At 42.6% G+C, this 20,238-nt stretch overlaps 1 protein-coding gene across 6 annotated transcripts in view; it reads left to right on the forward strand.

The window, feature by feature from the left end:
- Positions 1 to 12,172, forward strand: part of pou3f3b (POU class 3 homeobox 3b) — a 48,189-nt gene extending 36,017 nt beyond the window's left edge. Inside the window, exons 2-4 of one of the 6 annotated variants that reach the window (XR_015065946.1) lie at positions 1,370 to 1,460; positions 8,632 to 8,758; positions 11,132 to 12,172. Coding sequence is in view for 1 of the 6 variants with exons in the window: in XM_085910857.1 (XP_085766983.1) it covers positions 9,528 to 10,766; positions 11,132 to 11,230 (1,338 nt within the window). In the remaining 5 variants the exon portion in view is untranslated. Of the gene's footprint in view, positions 1 to 1,369; positions 1,461 to 1,554; positions 1,650 to 5,964; positions 6,364 to 8,631; positions 8,759 to 9,527; positions 10,767 to 11,131 lie in introns of those variants that run through there. The other 5 variants (XR_015065951.1, XR_015065947.1, XR_015065950.1 and 2 more) reach the window with 5 other exon arrangements.
- Positions 12,173 to 20,238: the final 8,066 nt, after the last annotated feature.

The following is a 20,238-nucleotide window of genomic DNA, read 5'->3' on the forward strand; positions in this document are numbered from 1 at the left end:
TCGACATGGCCACAGGCATCGTTACTGAACGACGCTCGCTCAAACCAGCAGACGTTTCGAGAGCTGATATTGTTTTGCGACTAATATCCTCGCTAGGGTCAGACAATTGCAGCAGCACGAAGAAATGAACATTCACATTTGCTCAAAACTGTTTTAGTACTGTTAGTTAAACTCTTCGACAATAAAGAAGCACTTTTTTTTGTGCTAATAGATGCTAGCATTAGCCATAGCATGGGCCACTCATGAGAATCGAACATGATTTGCCATACAGCATTATTGACAGCAGTTTTTTTATCGCTGGAGAAAATAGAGGGGAACTTTACAAAACAGAAAATCATATTATGACTTTAATATCCATACATAGAGGAAACTTTTTTTTTTTTGTTAGTTTGGGACCCAAGGTGGTGCGCTAATAAGACGGCTTAAGAAATGTGTGGCTTCATTTATTTATTATATGTGTGTGTGTGACAATTATTGGGTCAAATTATCAAATCTATTCCTCCTAACGAAGCTAGCTGAAAGTGCCTACATGAAGTCAGCATTTTACAGAATTTGATTTACTTTTGAGATGGCTACCATCTTTTCATAAATGTCTGACAGGAGCAAAATTCCAAAGATTCCAACACAAATGGACGACACCGGAACATATCAACAGCTGGAAACAAATGCAATGGCCTTGTTTGAATGACAGATGATTGCTTGCGTGACTAACTGTAGGATCCACACTCTCCCACGCATCCGTCCTTATTTGCGTACGAGATTGGAACATGAGTTGATGATGACTCGCGGTACACTGCGATGTTACGTAACAGGAGGAAGGATGGCGGGGAAGGGGGGGTTGCATTCGTTGTGCGGTTTCGGGGGAAAGATCTGCACAATCTTAATCCAATAGGTGCTCGGCAAACAAGTACACGCTCCGTGTCGGTACCAAAAAATCTGCTTGGCTAAGCTCTGCGTAAGGGAGAGAGGCAGGCTTCATTTGACATAACATTGAATTATCGATTCCGAGGTAACAATGGCGAAATAATTGAACTCATATTTTTCCAGATAAACAGGAGCAGTATGTTTGCCACCAAATATGAATCGTCTGGTGCTGTTCTGCAAAAAGTCACTTGTGACGTTTACCTTTCAGGTGCTGTGACAAACTATTTATATCGAAAAAGTCCTCAGCACAGATGTAACATGATCCAGATTGGTTTGGCACCTCTCGCCAAAACAGTCTCAACACGCGCACATTTGCAGCATGTTCGCACACAGTCATCATGGCATCATGAAGAAAAAAAAAAAAGAAGGAGATTTGACTTGACAGTCAACACTGAGGCAATTCTTTGACATGCTTGAACAACAAAGTTCTATCGTGCCATTGCAGGCCCGCAGAATTCTTGCTTCTACAAAACCCAAGCGACTCACTCCCGTAGTGTCCGTCCATCCTGTGACGCCGTCTTCACCGAGGCCCGTTGGTGAGTCATTTGTTTGCTCCGAGAGACTACCCCCCCCCCCTTCCCCCTCCCCTCAAAGACGCTTTTGTGCCGCTGCTGGCTGCAACGCTTACAGGCTTGGACTAAAACATGGCCAGGGGAGGAGACGGGGAAACGGGACACTTGAAGTTCTGTGGATGCTGCAGTTTTTGCATCAGGGGAGCTAGTAGGTTAAGTTAACAAAGATATATTTTTACCTATTTAACTCTCCATTGTGAAATGCTAGACTGAATTCATTTCTGAATTTGAAAAGCAGTTATAGGCTAATTCAACAGCTGCACTCTTTGGCCCACATTGTCCTTCAGAAATTCCTTAAAGGGGGAAGGTCTATCACGAAGGACTGCAACATTCTGGAAACTTTCAATGGGAATTCATGTCAAGTTTTCCATGAATATAAGATGTGGATCAGTTGTACGTAAAATCGATTAAGGCATTTACGTAGTTTCGGTTTTTAAGAAAAAAAAAAGTGAAAATGAGGCTCAGCTAACATGCTGGATTTTAAACTGCACAAAATATTTGGGGGTAAATTCGTTTAGCAATATGTGATCACATCTAAGAAAATATATCAACCTTGGTGACTCAATATTAACTTGTACTAACGTATATTGTCGCATTTAAGAGATGTGTTTGATGTTGCCTGCGACAAAAATTACTATTGTCTCGTGCTGGTGTGAAAATCAAACTTTTGGCATCTGGAAAAAAAAATCCATGTCCATTCTAAAATACACAGGTTTAGGTTTATGTTATCAGTTGTGCTAATATGGTGTTTTTTGTTTCTTCATAATGTTAGCAAAGCTATGACACCAAGTTGTTTTGATAGCATAAAGGTCGCGCAAACGCAAGCTAACTCTTGATTAGCTTATTTGCTATTCAGCAATTTCTCAAAATACATATTAAATATCATTGACGATATTTTTCTTCCGGCCTCTCCTATCAACTTAGTTCACCAGCAAGCACTGACGTGGTGTGGGGGGTTCTAAGTTGAGTCATTTAGCAGAAGATGTATGTCAAGCCATTTCCCAGCAAATGGGCCGAACTGCACGGCAACGGCGTGAGGTGCCATAAGCGTCCGGCGTGCATAATGCCCGCATGAATCAAGTCTCCCCTCCGCAGTTTGAACGTGACCGCACAATAGTTGCTGTCGCTGCAGTTCGTCAGCGCTAGCTTGCCCTATAGAGCCTTTCACACATTCTCGCTGACGCCCTTTTCCACTTTTAAGTCGCATAAAGCTCAACGTATCCTACTTCATCCGCTTGCTAGCAAGAGTGTTAGCAGCACAGCTTAAGCTAGCAAGGTTGCTTCCATCATGGATACCAACAACACAAGGCAAAAATGATTGGGTAGCATTTTTTTTGCTGGTGTGTTTATTGCCTGCTTGTAAACTTTTCAAGAATTATTAGCCATAGCGCTGTTGACCAAACAGCACAAGTAATAATATAAATATTGTCATGCTTTTTTATTTTTTGCAGGTGGCTATATTTTGTTGTTTTTGTGGGTTATGCTGAGCTGAAACTTGGAGAAGTTTTTTGTTTGTTTGTTGTTTTTGGGCTTGTGACCCAGGCGGCCGACAGTGGCAGACAACAACTTATTTGTACACCTCCACATCCGCATTCACCGTCTATCGCGTAGTCTTGTTTTTTTTTTTTCTGCACCCGAGCTCCCGCTTCCATCCAATTATGTTGTTTGTCTTCTCCCGGGCCTCAATACTTCTATCTGGGCTCTTGCCTACCTGCCTGCACTTGCTACACCAACTTAGACAGAACTAGATCCATTAAGTTGGTGAAATGAGAAAAAAAAAAAAAAAACAACATACAACAACAAAGTGTGCACGAGGTTTAGCCTGGGTGCCGACTCCTCTGTTATCCAATTTTACTGGGATTTGGAGTGATTTGCGCCTAGCTCCCCAAGGGAAATAAATACTTTGATTAATGTAATCCTGCAAGGGGAGGTGCCACAAACGCTCGGACTACATCCTTAGGGACTGACGCTGTTTAACAAACAAAAACAAAAAAAAGCTGCCACCATCACCATACATATAGAGACAAACAAGCAGTGTAGATTTCCTGCGGGCTTAGTTTATTTATTAAATATGTTGCTTGATAACCAAATATAAATCTTGATTAGCAATTGTAATACAGGGCAAATGAATAGAGAATGACCATTGTGTTCATTTGCGGATTTGCATTCACAACAAACACTGATTTGTTTCCATCAAGGGCTTCAGGTGTGTGTGCGCGTGTGTGTGTGTGCGCGTGTGCGTGTGCGTGTGCGTGTGTGTGTGTGTGTGTGTGTGTGTGTGTGTGTGTGTGTGTGTGTGTGTGTGTGTGTGTGTGTGTGTGTGTGTGTGTGTGTGTGTGTGTGTGTGTGTGTGTGTGTGTGTGTGTGTGTGTGTGTGTGTGTGTGCATGCACACACAAAAGCTACACTGAGTTTACAGCCTTTAATTGAAACACACACAGACTTGGAAAGCTTCTTTTTCGCCCATCTGTCTCTTGTCACTCAACTGTCTGTCTGCACTAACACCTTGACTTCTATTTTAGTTCCTTAAATGCTTTTAATTTATTTACCATGGTCATGATTTTAAAAAAAAAAGTCGTAATTTTTATCATGATTTTAACATCAAGCTATATTTGTTTGACGATAATACATATCATCTTATCAGTGGATTAAATGCAGTTATATAATTATATGTGTAGAATAAAAATGCACCTACTGGGGGTGTGCATGCTTATTGGTTTTGATTTTAAAATCAATAGATGCTGAACTGCAAACATAAACATTTTAGCCTATCACTAACAAGCACGCGAGATGGAATGAAAGGTGTTTATAGCTCTTTAGTATTATTTATTAATAGAATATCAATAATGGTTGAGCTAGAAAGAGGGGAATGGTGTCTGAAATTGAAGACATGTTTAATGCTTGCTCTGATATTGTGCTTAGGTCATTTAATTAACGGTATAGTGGCCACATTATCGTTTAAGTGCTCCAAGTTGAATTCAGCTATAAATCAGCGTTTAGCCTGACGTGAGACACACTCACTGTATGTCGTTTCACATTAGGGGTAGGGGGGTGGGGGGGAAATTATGCAGCCCATAGGCAACTTAAGTGGGCCATAATTAAAATGGCGGGAATTGCATCCATTCAATTTAAATATTGTAACCAGGGATGCAAAGGATGCACCTTTTGAAGTGGGAATAAATCTTTCTATCGTGCATTCATGGCAGAAATGAGCATAAGGAAAAGTTTTATAAGGGAGAAGAGCAGTTTGTTGTTGTGACAAAAATATTTTTTTTATGATGATGTTTTATGTCTTACTATTCTTTATATTATCAATTGCCCTGAAATATCGGTTCTCACGTGTTATCCTGGTGGGGGGCTGGTACCTAATTAATCAATTTTCAAAACGGTGTTGGCAGTAGAACAAGGCTATAACAGGCTGTGTGCATGGTTGCAATGCCCAAAGTTGTTGCGCTAATGCTGCAAGAGCATGCTGCAGCAAAGTGGCCGCTGGTGCGTGGAGAGAAATTGAGACTCACTAATTTGCCGGATGATTCATGAGACCTGCCCGAGCCCCGCTTGCCACTCATTCTTAAAGTCAACGCTTACATATGTTTGAACAAAGAGCTGTTGGCAGATGGTTGGCAGGATCGTGCAATGCCTAATTACTAAATATTTCCATATCAGCTGTCATTGATTTATATATATATATATATATATATATATATATATATATATATATATATATATATATATATATATATATATATATATATATATATATATATATATATATATATATATATACATATATATATATATATATACTATTTGCATTCCACAATTTGTTCGAGCGCAAGACCTATTTTTTATTCAGCACAAGTCGCAAATCAGAAAAGAAAATGCAGCATCATGATTTGTGTTTAAGTAAACTAATATTATTCAAATGCATGTAAAACTCTGTCGCCAAGCAAGCTGTTAAAAGAAGCTGTCAATAATCAACAGTTCATTTAAAATTTGTTCCTTTTCATCAAGAAACTGTAACGTTTCAATAATTTATGACTGCTAGCGTTTGGCACAGTGACGTAGCACGAGTCAGCGCGACACCTGGCGGCAAATATTAATTATTTATTTTTTTAATATTTCTATTTTGGATACAACATAACCAGTGTGTATTTTTTTTTTTTATCTATGCACAAATGACAATATGTGCAGCATCTCATTGTCAAAACAATGTCTGTGTAAAAACTTTAAAAATCTCCTTTGCCTTAACAATTTTTCAAACAACCCAAAAAGCTCAATTTCTTCCCCACTCTGTAAAATACCAATGATAGTTTTTAAATCATTTGAATAAGATCAGACAACTAGCGATACAGTTTCCAGTTTGTGAAGGGTGTTTTAAATAATTCCTTCAACACTTAACGGTACAAGTCATAATTAGATTTTTTTTTTTGTCCCCCCCCCCCCCCCCCCCCTCCCCCTCCCGCCAGCCGAAGGCAGCTTTCAGTGAACTGTTCCTCGTGCACAATTCAAGATACGTAAGGACACCGAGACATTTTTCTTCTCGACTCCAGTGCACAAACATACAGCTTAATGCGACCAGTGTTCCCCTTTTTTATTGGGGCTCACCATGACGACCGCGCGCACGGCTCAGAAATGCGCTGCTGCATCAATGGAGCGAGAGGACGAGGAGTTAACCCGTGTGAGAAGGAAGACACAAGACTTCTGCTCACATTCGGACTCAAATTATCCACGCAGGCATCCAAATCAAATATCTTCTGCTACATTTAAACATCATGTCCTGATCCCAACAATCACAACCAAATTGATCAAAATAAAGAAGGGGGGTGTGCATCCAATCAACTGTAAACAAACTTCATCCATTTATATCAAACACCGCACTTGCCTCTTTCGCTCCCCTTGCAAGATTCCTCCCGATCGGGCTCTCTCTCTCTTTCTTTCTCTCTCTCCCCCTGCTTAAAATGTGATTGATGGCCCCAAGCCCTGCTTGCTCCGCTCCGGGTTCGGCACAAAACTGTGCAGCGTACATCCCAAGCTGCCTGCTCCTTTTGTATAAAAGCAACGAAGCTGAAGCGCAAAAAGCCATTGATTTTTTTTAACGCACTTGGATTCAAGAAAGTCCCATTTTTTTTTTCAACGTGACCAAAATGTATGTTGCCGAATAAGGTAGCACATCTAGGACAGGATGAGCTCTTAAATGTTCCCACGCGTGAAAAAAAAAAAAAAAAAACACATATACATGCCGGGCTTACCTCCAGTCCAGGTTGTCGACTTGTAGAAATGCTTATCTCCTTTCCCTCCATGTGACTGTCTGCTGCTCCCTAAGATTTTCTTTCCTCTGCCTCAACTGAGCACCAGCTCTCCTCTGCTCCCGCTATTATTTTCTCTAAAATATATGAAAATTTATGCAAATGAAAATCAGCACTAACTGTTCGTCTCTTGTTATACTTGGGGATGATTTTTTTTTCCCCTCTCTCCCCTGCCTTTTTTTTTTATGCATAATAAAACCGAGTCCCCCAGCAGGGAACTTAAGGGGGAGCCTTTTATAATAAACAAATAAACACATCATATATCCGACAGCGGCCCTTTGACTGCCCTAGACGCACTTTAAAAACGTCGTGTGCACAGAACATCAGTAATTTGGACCGAAATTCGCACAATCCCCCCCCCCCCCCCCCCCCCAAGCTTGCCTATTCAATGTAAACAAATGCACAAGGCGCCCTCCGTTATTGAGCCCGGTCCAAATTAAATCTACTGGGATCAGAATTAGGGGGGGGGGGGGGCGCTGGCTCACTGGCACGGACTACATAGGGCCTTATATTTGCCCCTTAAATCCCTTTAGCGTCTCTTGTTGCGTCATCTTTGATTCGGTGCGCTTTGGAGCGAACGTTCGGGGTTAATGCGCGACATGTCCCACAAATCCGGGTGGCTTGTGTACGGGTGGACCTTCCCTGGCAGGTGGGCAAACTGGGCACAGTGGGATGCAGACACCCCAGCTCGTCGAGTCTTTTGAGTGAATCGGGGTGTCGTTTGAGAAGGTGTGGCTGTGTCGTACCGTGAAGGGAGGTGTGTCCAAACGGCGGCCTGGGGACGATTTTTGGCCCGTGGCCGGTTTTAGCGGCCCTTGATAAATAACATAAAAATATTCAGATTTGCAAATAAAATACCGATAATATTATTGCATAAAAATGATAATCTTGAATTTCTGTGTCATGTTGTCCTCAACTGCTTTAAAACTATTTGCTTTATAAATTTCATATGTACATTTTGTGTATATAAAACGGATTGATTTTTAGGATACTTAATAAATTAAAAGTAAAAAATGTCAAAATCGCCCATGCATCCTTCGATTCCTCGGAAGCAAAAGTTTACACACCCCTGCTTTAAAGACCGCATTTGGCTCTTTTTCTACAACTTTTTGTGGAGCCAATTTGACCTGCCTTTATATTGACCCACAACACACACAATATCATTTACCAGCCTTGTTGTTTCAATGATCCTTTTGAGTACACTGGACAGCTACCAAAGAAAACAACATGTGCTCTCATCTGTTCATCATCCTCCAACATATACAGAATATAATTTGATTACATAATACAGCCGTTTTTGGTTGTCGTTGTTGTTGGACATAAACAGTTTGGGTTGGTTTAAGAATGTCTTCAATCGATACCTGACCCTTGAGGAATTAACAAGCCCGTGTTGATTCCTCCTATTACACAATCAGGCCAAGTAAGAAGATCATTAGAATTGTTAATGAGTGAAGCAGAAGGTTTTTTTTTTTATTATTATTACCAAAGACCTGTAATGACAAAATTAAAACCTATAGTTTTTGGGGGAAAATTTTATTTTAACATTAATTAGTGATACATCGACTACTGTTTATTTTAGCGGATACCCTTAACCAAATTACACAATTTGAAAGCACAATTCAAAACGTAGTTTTCAATCAATACTTTTGAATTTGAACATGAAATCTTTGTCAAGTGTCATTCTTCTTTGTATACCAAATATGATGCTTCAAAACAGATGCACTGTTGTCCCAAAGATTGATTGGAAATCTAATACGTTGTATACAAAGTTGTTGTACAAGAGCTTACATTCACTTTACGAGCTTCACATTTTATTTACTATTCTAGTTTTGTTTGGACTGCAATTAAGAATAAGCCAATTGGAACCGCCGGAAGGAGTCTTCGTGAGCCCTCAGTGAAGCTGCTGGTGCCTGCCAATCATTCCCCAGGCAGCCAATCAGCGGAGAGGAACGAGGTAAACATCCGCGAGTCCTCGTGCCGGGAGGGGGGGGGGGGGGGGTCGGGGGCGTAAGGGGGGGGGGGGGCGGGACTCGACGGCCAGTCAGGGAGAGAGAGGAGGAGAGGGAGAACAAGCGAATGAGAGGGGAGGCTGGTGAGCAGCGCCTTCCACTGTTCCTACGGATTGTACTTCAACTGGAGTTTGCGGTTTGGCAGCTTTAAATATATCAAAACGGAACAAAGAGAAAGACTCCTCACTCCCTTAAAAGAAGAGAGAGAAAAAAGAATAAAGCGAGGAAGAAATCTGACCGAATTACAAAAGGACTTCTCTCATTTTTTTTAAACATCTAACGGGAACATAAACTGGAAACTGTGTGGACAATTTGCAAGCTTTTTCCTTTTTTTTTTTTTTTTTTGATCACCGAAACTTTTTTGGGAGGCTTTTTCCATTCATAATTGAATTTGAATGTCCACATTTTCACCCGAGCAACTTTGTCCACGGACTGCACATGTTTTAAAGGGATTTTTGCGAAGCTGGAGTTTGTATTCGTTCATCTCGCATGCACAGCTACCCGCGCGGATGCTGTAAATGCATGCGGATTTTATTCAGTTTTTCGAAACCGTCGTTTTGGCGTTATTTACGCACGCATGGTGTGTGGCAAGCCATAACTACTTTTTGACGTTTGAATAATTCATGAGGCATAATTTGCCTACACGAAAGAAGTGACTGTAGAAAGGGAGGGAGGGGGGGGCGATCCACCAACATATTCATAAGGCTTGACGGAATGGCCACCGCGGCTTCCAATCCTTATCTAGGCAGCAATAGCATCCTATCATCGGGCTCGATCGTGCACTCTGACTCGGGAGGCGGTGGCATGCAGCCGGGCAGCGCTGCTGTTACCTCGGGCTCTGGGGGCTACAGAGGGGACCCCTCCATCAAGATGGTGCAAAGTGACTTTATGCAAGGCGCGATGGCAGCCAGCAACGGAGGACACATGCTGAGCCATGCCCACCAGTGGGTGACCTCGCTCCCGCACGCCGCCGCCGCAGCTGCAGCCGCCGCGGTGGCCGCCGCCGAAGCCGGCTCCCCTTGGTCGTCGAGCCCGGTCGGCATGAGCGCCAGTCCACAGCAGCAGGACGTGAAAAACTCCGCCAGGGACGACCTGCACACGGGCACGGCGCTGCACCACCGGCCGCCGGTGCCGCCTCACTTAGCGGCCCATCAGACTCACGCCGGGGCTTGGGGCAGCAGCACCGCGGCGCACATTAACTCCATATCGGGTGGGCAGCAGCAGCAGCAGCAGCAGCAACAGCAGCAGTCGCTCATCTACTCCCAGCCGGGAGGCTTCACTGTGAACGGCATGCTCAGCCCCGGGAGCCAGAGCCTGGTGCACCCGGGCTTGGTCCGGGGCGACACCCCGGATCTGGACCATGGCGCGCACCACCACCACCATCACCAGCATCACCCGCACCACCAGCACCACGGCGGCGTCAACAGCCACGACCCGCACTCGGACGACGACACGCCGACATCGGACGACTTGGAGCAGTTCGCCAAGCAGTTCAAACAGCGGAGGATCAAACTGGGCTTCACCCAGGCGGACGTGGGCCTGGCGCTGGGTACCCTTTACGGCAACGTCTTCTCACAGACGACCATCTGCAGATTCGAAGCTCTGCAACTCAGTTTCAAGAACATGTGCAAGCTTAAGCCGCTGCTGAACAAGTGGCTGGAGGAAGCCGACTCGTCCACCGGCAGCCCCACCAGCATCGACAAGATCGCCGCGCAGGGCAGAAAGAGAAAGAAGCGCACGTCCATCGAGGTGAGCGTCAAGGGGGCTCTGGAGAGCCACTTCCTCAAGTGTCCCAAGCCCTCGGCCCAGGAAATCAGCACCCTGGCGGACAACCTGCAGCTGGAGAAGGAAGTGGTCCGAGTGTGGTTTTGCAATAGGAGACAGAAGGAAAAGCGGATGACGCCCCCGGGAGTGGCGCAGACGCCGGAGGATGTGTACTCTCAGGTCGGCAATGTGAGTGCAGAAACGCCGCCCCCCTCCATGGACTGCAAACGAATGTTCAGTGAAACATAGAGCAAGCAGCACAGCAGAATATTTTATATCCGATTGATACACAAAAAAAAAAAAACACATACGCACAGACTATCGCCAGGATAGCAGCATTTTGATACTGTGATTGTTGAGGGAATGTGAACTGCAAAAACAAATGTTATCTATTTTTCAGCAGAGAGAGAGAAAGAGAGAGAGAAAGAGAGAGAGAGAAAACAAAGAGAACCTTGAACCGCTTTTTCTCCCAACCCCCTTCAGAACAAACGCATCTTCTTCAGGGGGCCTGAAATGTTTTAACCTAAAAGGTTCCTTCTGCTTGTTTCTTTCAGGGGCATTTTTTAGTAGATTACTTAAAAGATGCAAGTGAGGCGAGCGACCAGAGGGTGACAACCACAAGTTCATTCCACCAGGTAATTTTGGCGCATTGAGAACACACCAAGACAACCCCCCCCCCCACTCCCCCACCCCGCCCCGCCCTCCTTCAACGCACCTCATCCCACCATCACAGAGTGTTGTTTTGATGCCCCCTCCCGACCCCCCCTTCTGCCCACCCTCCAAAACAACGACCACTGTCCTGTGTGAGCGAGAACAAGGGCCAAGCTTTTTTTTTTTTTTTTGTATCCTTTTCCATGGAGGACTTTCCCCGCTTTCAAACCAATCGAAGAACGAATAAAATCCACCAAGCTTTCCTTGTTGTATTCGTTACCCACACTCGAAGGATCAGGGATTTTTTTTTTCCACGACAAAAAAAATAAAGAGACCGGAAGTGGACTGCTCCCCAAAAATCGTCTGATTGGAAAGATCTTTTTTTTTTGTTGCTTTTTTTAAATTGTTATTATTTAATGGACGCTGACGTCGTGGTGGATTCTTCGTGTCCCCGTTTCTATTTCAACAAAAGAGACATTTGACAAAGACTCCAGCTGCACTTATTTGACGAGGGGGAATTGAAAGGAAAAAAAAATCTCAAATTGTTTTGCCAAGTGTGACTGAGTGGGTGCTGCGGACATATTATTAATGCTGCCCTTTCTAAGCAGTATTCTTTGGTAGGTTTTAATAAACAACTCTGTAAAGCCGGCAATATAGATCACTAGATCAGATACTGATCGGAATTATTTACTTTATATTTTTCATCAGAATGATTTGTTTTAATATTTTATTCGGAATACCTATGAATTATTCCAAACGGTAATTTATTTCCCGCCCCATGGACTTGTGTGAGATGCTTTCTTGTTATATTTTCTCTTTCTTATTTTTTATTCTGGAGGAGCACAAATCATCACAAGCTGCCGTTGTTGGTATATTTTGATGTGATCATTTGATTGTAATTTAATTTCAGTAGTAGTTCCGTACGAGCTGATTGAGACACAATAAATTTGTTAGAATGAAATGCAGCCATCTTGTGTGTGAAATTGACATTATTATTAGTATTATTGTTATTATTATTAATATTATTAATATTATTAATTTTACTATGAATATTAATATTAAATGTCGGTGTGTATGACTTTTTCCTGGATGCACGCATTACCACTGATGCATTGTTGCTGCATACTCATCATTATATAGACTTAAATAGATTTTAAAATGTGGCGTATAAAATTAATTGTCAAAAATAATCGCATGAACGTTGGCGTTGATGCAGCAGCAGGAGCAAGGCAGTCGTTTGTTTACATTTGGAGCCTCTTCAGGCCCAATAACGTGCCCACTAGTGTGCATGGCCTATTTGGAGTTTGCACATGAGGAACTCACTTGAATGAAATAGTAATAGAACACGCATGCGTGCACGTGTCATGCTGCAAACTATTTTTGAATTCTTTTCAAGAGCGTGTATTAATTTGCGATTTCTTTTTTAGGGGGGGGGGGGTATTTTTCCACAAGCATTCAGTCGAACGTATAGAGATGTGTTGTGTTTGAAGCCAATGATGAATTTCATCTGCAGGCCAAACTCAGAAGATTTCGTGTGGGTCATGTGTCTTATGTTTGTGTGTGTGTGTGTTTAACTTTTCTTTCTCGCCACTCGCCAAAACTCCCAGAACGTGTCCTTGCGATGTACGGTTTGAATTTCGCGGATGAATTCCCGCACTATAGTTGCCTAGCAACCGAATTCAATGATCACATAGCAGCACGTCTTTGTCTCCGTGACTGAAGATGGCTGACGTCACATGCACAAAACTTTCTTTCTCTCAACCGCAAGCTATTTCATTTTCAATCTTTTTTTGTTTTTCGAGTAATCTCAACTTTGAATTCAAATAATTGTTGCGTGAGCTTTATTTTTTTTTTTTTTTCTGTTTCCATTTGAGAAAGTCCGCCAAGTTGACAACACACAGATGATTTTCCACGCACAACGCATGCTTGCTTGTGCACAAATAGCCTCAACGGCAATCTGGTGAGGGATTCAAGCAGGCCCCGACACAAAACCAGCTTCAAATCTCATAATGGGTTTTGATCCGCCTATTCTACCGCAGCTTTGGCTTTTTCATGGCTCCTCAAGCCTATGTTGGCAGCGGTGTGTGCGCTCGCGTGGGTGCGTGCTCGCGAGGCCTTCAATGGGAGCCCCAATAATCGAAGCGGCTCGACATGTCACACCACTATGCGCCTAAAACCACTTTGTCCGTGATCTGGTGGGGATTTCTCACGCAAAGCAAACTTTAAAACACCTAATTGCTGCTAATATTTCAAACGGGCTCCGGTAGGAAGTCACTGCTGCGCGTGTCATAAGAAATAATTAGCCCGATTAATATTTTATCTACGCACTTACGCAATAACATCCAATAAGGGCCATGTTACACGACACGACGTGAATATTAAGTAGGGCCAATTAATTATTAGGTCCTGATAAGGTTGATTTAGGCGCACTATATTGAATATTTAATCCATATGGGTTAACACGACATCTGCACTTTGATTTTTTTTTAGCGTGTCCTTTCGGAATCTGTATTTAATCCACGCGTGGAGTATTACTAATTATTCCGATTCGACTAACCAAACGAAGAAAAAAAAACGAACAATGCTCAAGACTGCTCATGTTGACATTTTTTTTCTTTCTTTCTTGAGCCATTTATTCGTCAGCATCATTGCACGCAGATACACTCACCTCCTGCCAAATTGTTTCGCATTATTCCCACATTAACGGCAGTCATATAAATGACCTGTAAATTGTTGCCTCTAACGTTGGAATTGTTCCCCAATTAAAACTTAATTTACCATCAAAATGTTTGTTTTAAATAAATCCCATCAGACACACACACACACACACGTTGCACGTAATTGCCATAAATAATTCAAACACTAAACAATTACTGTCGATACATTAACTTAGCGTTTATTGTTTTTGTTGCGTGATGAAAAGAGAAGGACAAACGAGCATCTTGTGGATGTGATTGTCGGGGTTCCTCTCCACAAATTATGAAGGTCGCGGAGTTGAGAACAGGCAGAGGAGGGGCCCTTCATCTCATCTGCCTCCCTTTCCCCTTTTATTCGAGCTTACCTTTGCATGCGCGGCCCCAGCAATACCTGTCTGTCTGTCTGTCTATCTGTCTGTCTATCTGTCTATCTGTCTATCTGTCTCTGTCTGTCTGTCTGTCTGTCTCTCTCTCTCTCTCTCTCTATATATATATATATATATATATATATCTATCTATCTATCTATCTATCTATCTCTAGTTTTGACCCCCCCACCCCCAAAAAAAAAAAATCTTAAAGCATGCCGCAGTAAAAACAAAGTTACCGAAAGCCAATGATTTTGGAGGATTGGTGCAATTAAATAGAAATGTTCATTCCTTTGTTAAATTCCCAAAATTGTATATTTGGTGCAGTTGTTGCGTGTAGTAAATCACTTTTGAAAAGGTATTTTTATATCTCAATCTAAGAATTTTATTTATATGTATAGATAGTAGTAAAAATCAATAAAACAATAATACAACAAAATTTTCTCAATATCATTGATATAATATATGTAAATAAAGCTAATCCATAAAGAACACAATTTAATTTGAAAGAAAACGTAGAGCACTGCAAATCTACGACCCTGCAGCGCCGTCCAGTGGCCACTCGGCTCGAATTTATTCATGCACATTTCTGCTTTACATAAATACAATGACAAGGTTGTCGTTTTTAGCTCCCAATATTTTGTTGCAAGATATGTTGGACGCTTTTAGACAAACTATTGTTTAAAAAACAAAAAAAAAGTGTTTAATTTTTTTTCCCCCAATGTAAACGTTTGGTATTTGCAGTCTGTTTTGTTTCTATGCAGGGGTTAAAAAGCGCCTGATGATCCCCACAAAAGATGTTCTTCAAGGTTTTGTGGTTGCCAAGGGAACCAGGAAGCTAGTTAGTTATCTTTCATATCTTCTACAGTTGACACATGTGACTGATTTGCTCGTAGTGGTGATGTGATTCTCGTATTTTAATGTATGATAGATCGTTACTACTACTCTGCAAGGCAACTAGAGATTTCAACTCAAATTTCAACTGTTTCAAAAATTAACATTTCAAGAAATGATTTAAAGGCACAATACAACATTTAAAGACAAAAGAATTGAAGACATTTGAAATAACAGAACATTTTAAGACTTTAAAAGTAATTTGTGGAAGAACATGATTTTGACCCCCTGCAGTGTAAGAGAAAAACTTTTTTTCTCCAGATGACATTCCAACAAAGTTTTTCTTGTCATCCTTCCTTTTTTTTTTTTTTTTTGTGGCATAGAAATGGCGTATTTGAAAGTGACATGTATGCTCCAGTTGGCTGGCTAGGGACTGTCCCGACAGGCTGTTGGCCCCGGCGGCAGTTACCTTGGTGACAGCACCGGGGGGGGGGGGAGTCATTGGGGAGTGAGCGGGGAGCCAGACACATCACCTACTCCGATGGCTTTGTCAATACTGCTTAGATCAGGAGCCACGCCAACCTGCTGCGACCACCCCCCCCCCCCACCCCTCCCTCTGCCCCATGGACACTTCCTCACATGACATCACATGACTAATTGGTTTGTATACATGAAGCAGTTCTCCAGTCCGTCCATTCATTTCCTATTTTGCTTGTCCTCATTGTGGGGTCATGGCTAAGGTGGAGCCGCTCTTAGTTGACCTTGGTCAACCTCGGGAGATACAATTGCGGAGCATCACAAAAAAAAGAATCAGTCAAAACGTTTATCGAGAATAATTTTTCAAATCAGACATTCCTGATATTTTCAAATACTTCTGAAAATCTTTGCAGGATGACAAGCCACTGGACTGGTGATGTATTTTGTCATGTTTTTTTGCCTGTGCAATCTGAGTATAGGCTGTCTACTTTTAAAAAGAAGGTGTGCATGATTTAAAAAAAAAAAAAAAAACTTCACAAATTCACTTGTAAAAGTTGACCTTTGGCTGCAAAACTCTCAGCACGAATAGTTTTGTCGTGGCCATTCAACCCTACGACACACACAAAACATTTCTGACAGGCTGTGGGTGCATGCGTGGATTCAACAAAAAAAAAAAAAGACAGCCGGCATAAAAACAAAACAAAAAACAAGAGGTGAAGGAATCGAGAGTACCCCGGGCCGTCTCGCCCGGTATCTTATTAATCAAAGCAAAAGGCAGATTGGAAAACAAGCGTGCAGCCCCGGTTTGTTGGTGTAACCATTTCTAGCCGCTGGATTTAATAGATTACTAATGATGGGCTTCGGGGTCCTTGCAGGTTAGACATTAGAACCCCCCCGCGCCACAAATGAGCGTGCTAATCCGCAGTTTCCAGCGAGATGCGAGCAAACGGATGCGGTTGGCGCTATGATGCGGAAACGCTTTGCTGCCTGCAGGTAATCTCGGCCCGGTGAGGAACGGCACGCACGGAAAAAAAAAGTGTGAGGATGAAGCTCACGATTCCTCCAATCTGACCAATCCTCTTAGCGAGAGGCAGCTCCTCTCAAGCGTCAACGTTTCCACGCTTAAGCAGGGGGAGAAGGCAAAGAGAAGAGACGCACTCTTTGCCCATATCAAACTACGGTAACATCTGCTAAATGTGCAAAAAAAAAAAAAAAATGATACAAAAAGCAAACACAGAGGTTGCTTGTACTCAAACATCCGAGTGGCTTTCGTTGCCGTTCTCAAAAAGCTTTGCTCATTGAAATAAAAGTAATTAATTGGTGCGATACACCAAGGACGTAATTATCTTTCTTTCCAGTAACTGGCACATATTTAATTACCAGTAATTGTTCCCCGAGCATCGTTTCAAAAGTGTTGCACACCAGACGCTTCTGATAAAGCCAACACTAATCCTGCACTTGATACTCATGTACAGCAAATTTGTGACTTTGACAACGCACACATCATCAGAGCCAGAATGCCAAGTAGGTCTTTGTCACACACACACACACCCATCTTGCACTTTGCCACCTCAGGGTGCAAATTCCTACCTTTGCTTCCCGAGGTGTTAATGCCTGCCAGATTGGGGGGGAGTAATTTGAGATCATTCCGCAACAAAGGCCCGGGATACTGATTAACGCCTCGGCTGCTCTCTCTCGCCAATCGGTGTGGTCCCGTTTAAAAGTAGCGTCAGGAGCTAAATGTAGCCTCGGGGCACGTAGGGGCCAGAGGCAGCCAAGGCGCCCTTCAACATGGGAACAAGGTTTAATAAGTAAACAGCAGAGGCGGAGAACAACGCCGAGATCAGGCTTCAGCGGGCCAACCGAGCCCCCGGTATACGCTATTAGCTGATTAGCCCGGCCGATTGGACCTTGTAATTGCGGCGGCTTGACCCCCCCCCCCTTCTCCCTCTGGGCAAATATTTCATTTTAGTGGTTTAACCTTTCTACATTGTCAAATTGCCAGATGTTGAGGAGCACAGTTAGCCTTCCGATCACCGGGGGAGGGAACGCTGGCAGATTTGTTCACCCCCGAGAAGTTCTGGTGGCTTCCCCAATGATGTCAAATCACGAGCGAGGCGTATCGTTTCAAATCGGCGTGGTCATTAGCCAGGCTGGGAAGATCAATGGGGAGAGCAAGCGTGCATATTAACCCAGCAGAGTCCTTCGCTCCAACCAGCAGTGTCATTAGTCAAGTTGTTAAGGTGCCACGATGACCAATCTAATTGTACAAACGAAAAATGAGTCAGCTCTTTTCAAATGTAAAATCTCAAGTGAAACTGTTTGACCATGTAGAGACATCTTGTGAGAAGTCTTATAAAAAAGTTAGGTTTGAGTTGGTTTTTTTTCCCTTGAAGTATTTTTCGTCCAGATTTTTGTTGTTGATTGATGTGTAAGAACATCTATCCACATGTTGATGGAAAGAAAATTTTAAATCTTCCCTGAAGCGTGTCAGTTCCTGGATTCCATCTACTGGGTCATCTATCCATCCCTTCACACATTTTTTATCGTTGATTTTATTTTTTTTCTTAGCCAATCCCGACCGATTTTATGTTGCCAGTCACATTCACACCAAAAGACCATTTAATCGTCTCCATGTTTTTCCTATGTAGGATCGTGATTCTATAACTCCGTGACCCCCCCCCCCCCCAAAAAAAAGACTCATCCAAATATGTACTGCAAGTCTTCACGCACAAAAAGTCGTTTGTTATTTGCACGTGTCCAAGCAAGACACGCTTTGCCAGGTTTTTCCAGTGATGTGTTTTTATAGATGTCTATGAACTTAAATAGAATGTGTACAATGCACTTGAGTGTTTGCCCCCCCCCCCGGGGACCTTACATTGGAGCAGACTGGGCCCATTATGGGGAAAAGTTTCAGGGGGATGAGGAGGGCAACCGGGTTGCCGGATGTTTTTCTTCGGTCATTCCCAGACATTTGGAGAAGTCTCAGGTTTCGTCCTGTCTACCTTCCAAAGCAAATCCTCTTCCTCTCCAATGAGCCAGGCCCCAGTTCGTTCAGTCTGAAATGGTTTCCTTCCTCTCCAGCCGTTGGAGAGGAAAGAAGGGGAAGGAAAGTAGTCATGTCATCTCTTCAAGTCAGAGATGGACTGAAGTAACCTTTCAGCTGTTGGGGGAACTCAATACGGCGTGTGAGAGGGCAACGGGGTGAGCTGGTCGACAAAGTGGTTCCAGGTGAGGGATGGATGTGAATGTTGGGAAACATTTGGATCAACCTCTCGGAACTGAGGTGGAAGGTCATATCGGAACACGGTTTTGCTGTAACCGGGTGTTGCGAGAATTGTGTGGGCCGACTCAATGCTACAAATACATCATGTTTGTCATGATTTAAATTTAAGGAGAATGTCAGCTATCATAATATTATCATCACTCCTGAAGATGGATTTGGATCTGAACCTGCATCAAAATGACCTTGGCTTTTATTTGAATGCGTGCATGTGGAAACACACTCATTTTTTCAGAACAGTGACGAATGTTGATTTTAAATGTATTTATTGGAAGATAGATTCCAATGATTAATTCCAATAAATACATTTAAAATCAACATTTGTGAAAAAAATAACTAAATGAACAAATTAATAAATTAATAAATTCATTGGCTATATATACATGGAGACAAGCTTAATTTTGATCTGAAATCTCTTATTGTATCGCATGTATATTTATATTTCCAATTAATCTAATTGAGGTCTTGTTAATTTATTTAATTATTTATTTATTTATGTATTTATTTATTTTATTTTTTTATTTTTTTATTTATTTATTCATTCATTTAAGCGCTTTCAATCAAAGCAAAAGTTTCCAGTCGTCAGCAAAGATCAATGAAGCAACTTCCTCGTTCCAATACTTTTGTAAAGGATTGTATTTCTGAACAATTTGCCAGAACACTGTCTCATTCCGTTTCGTTGTCTTTTTCTTCCAAACTGTCAAAGGCTATTATCCGCAGATACAGCGGACCCAAACGTTGCGTTCAGCTCAGTCAGCACTTGGTCCCGTGGAGGCAACGTGAGAAGAAGGCGCTCTAATACCTGCAGACAACTATGGCCGCCGCCCAATCTGTTGCACGCGCACTTCATTTCACGCGCTGCCAGAAGTGCTTTGTAATTATCGTGATATTGATGAGGGTTGATTCCTACAGGTCATCGCTGGCAGTTCGACTCCCTTTACGCATCTCGATAAAATGTCTTTATCCATTACTGCTGGCAAATTCATTTCCACTCAGGGACAGTTCTTTGTAATCTGCAGATTTTTTGACATGACTGCTGCGATTAGATGCACGCCACCTAGCCTTGAACTTTTTACAGTACTTCTGTTACGCACTACAATATAAGTTAAAAAATGTCTGCTAAGTGATTTATGGTATGAATGACCACTTGTAATTAAATCCAGCGTGGCTGTCTGGCGGTTCGCTGAATCCCCCCGACGCCGCGGCACCGAGGGTAAATAAAGGAGCACGAGCAAAGTGGCCATTCCAGTCTCCGTGTTTGTGGAGGAACCATAATGGATTCTTTAGAGCCGTGAACGGTTTATAGTCATGTTTCAGCATGATGGGCTTATCCCTTTCGCACGGCGCTAAGGAT

The sequence above is a fragment of the Syngnathus leptorhynchus genome, chromosome 1, assembly GCF_054491065.1.
Source record: "Syngnathus leptorhynchus isolate UIUO chromosome 1, UIUO_Slep, whole genome shotgun sequence".
In the NCBI taxonomy this organism is placed as follows: Eukaryota; Metazoa; Chordata; class Actinopteri; order Syngnathiformes; family Syngnathidae; genus Syngnathus; species Syngnathus leptorhynchus.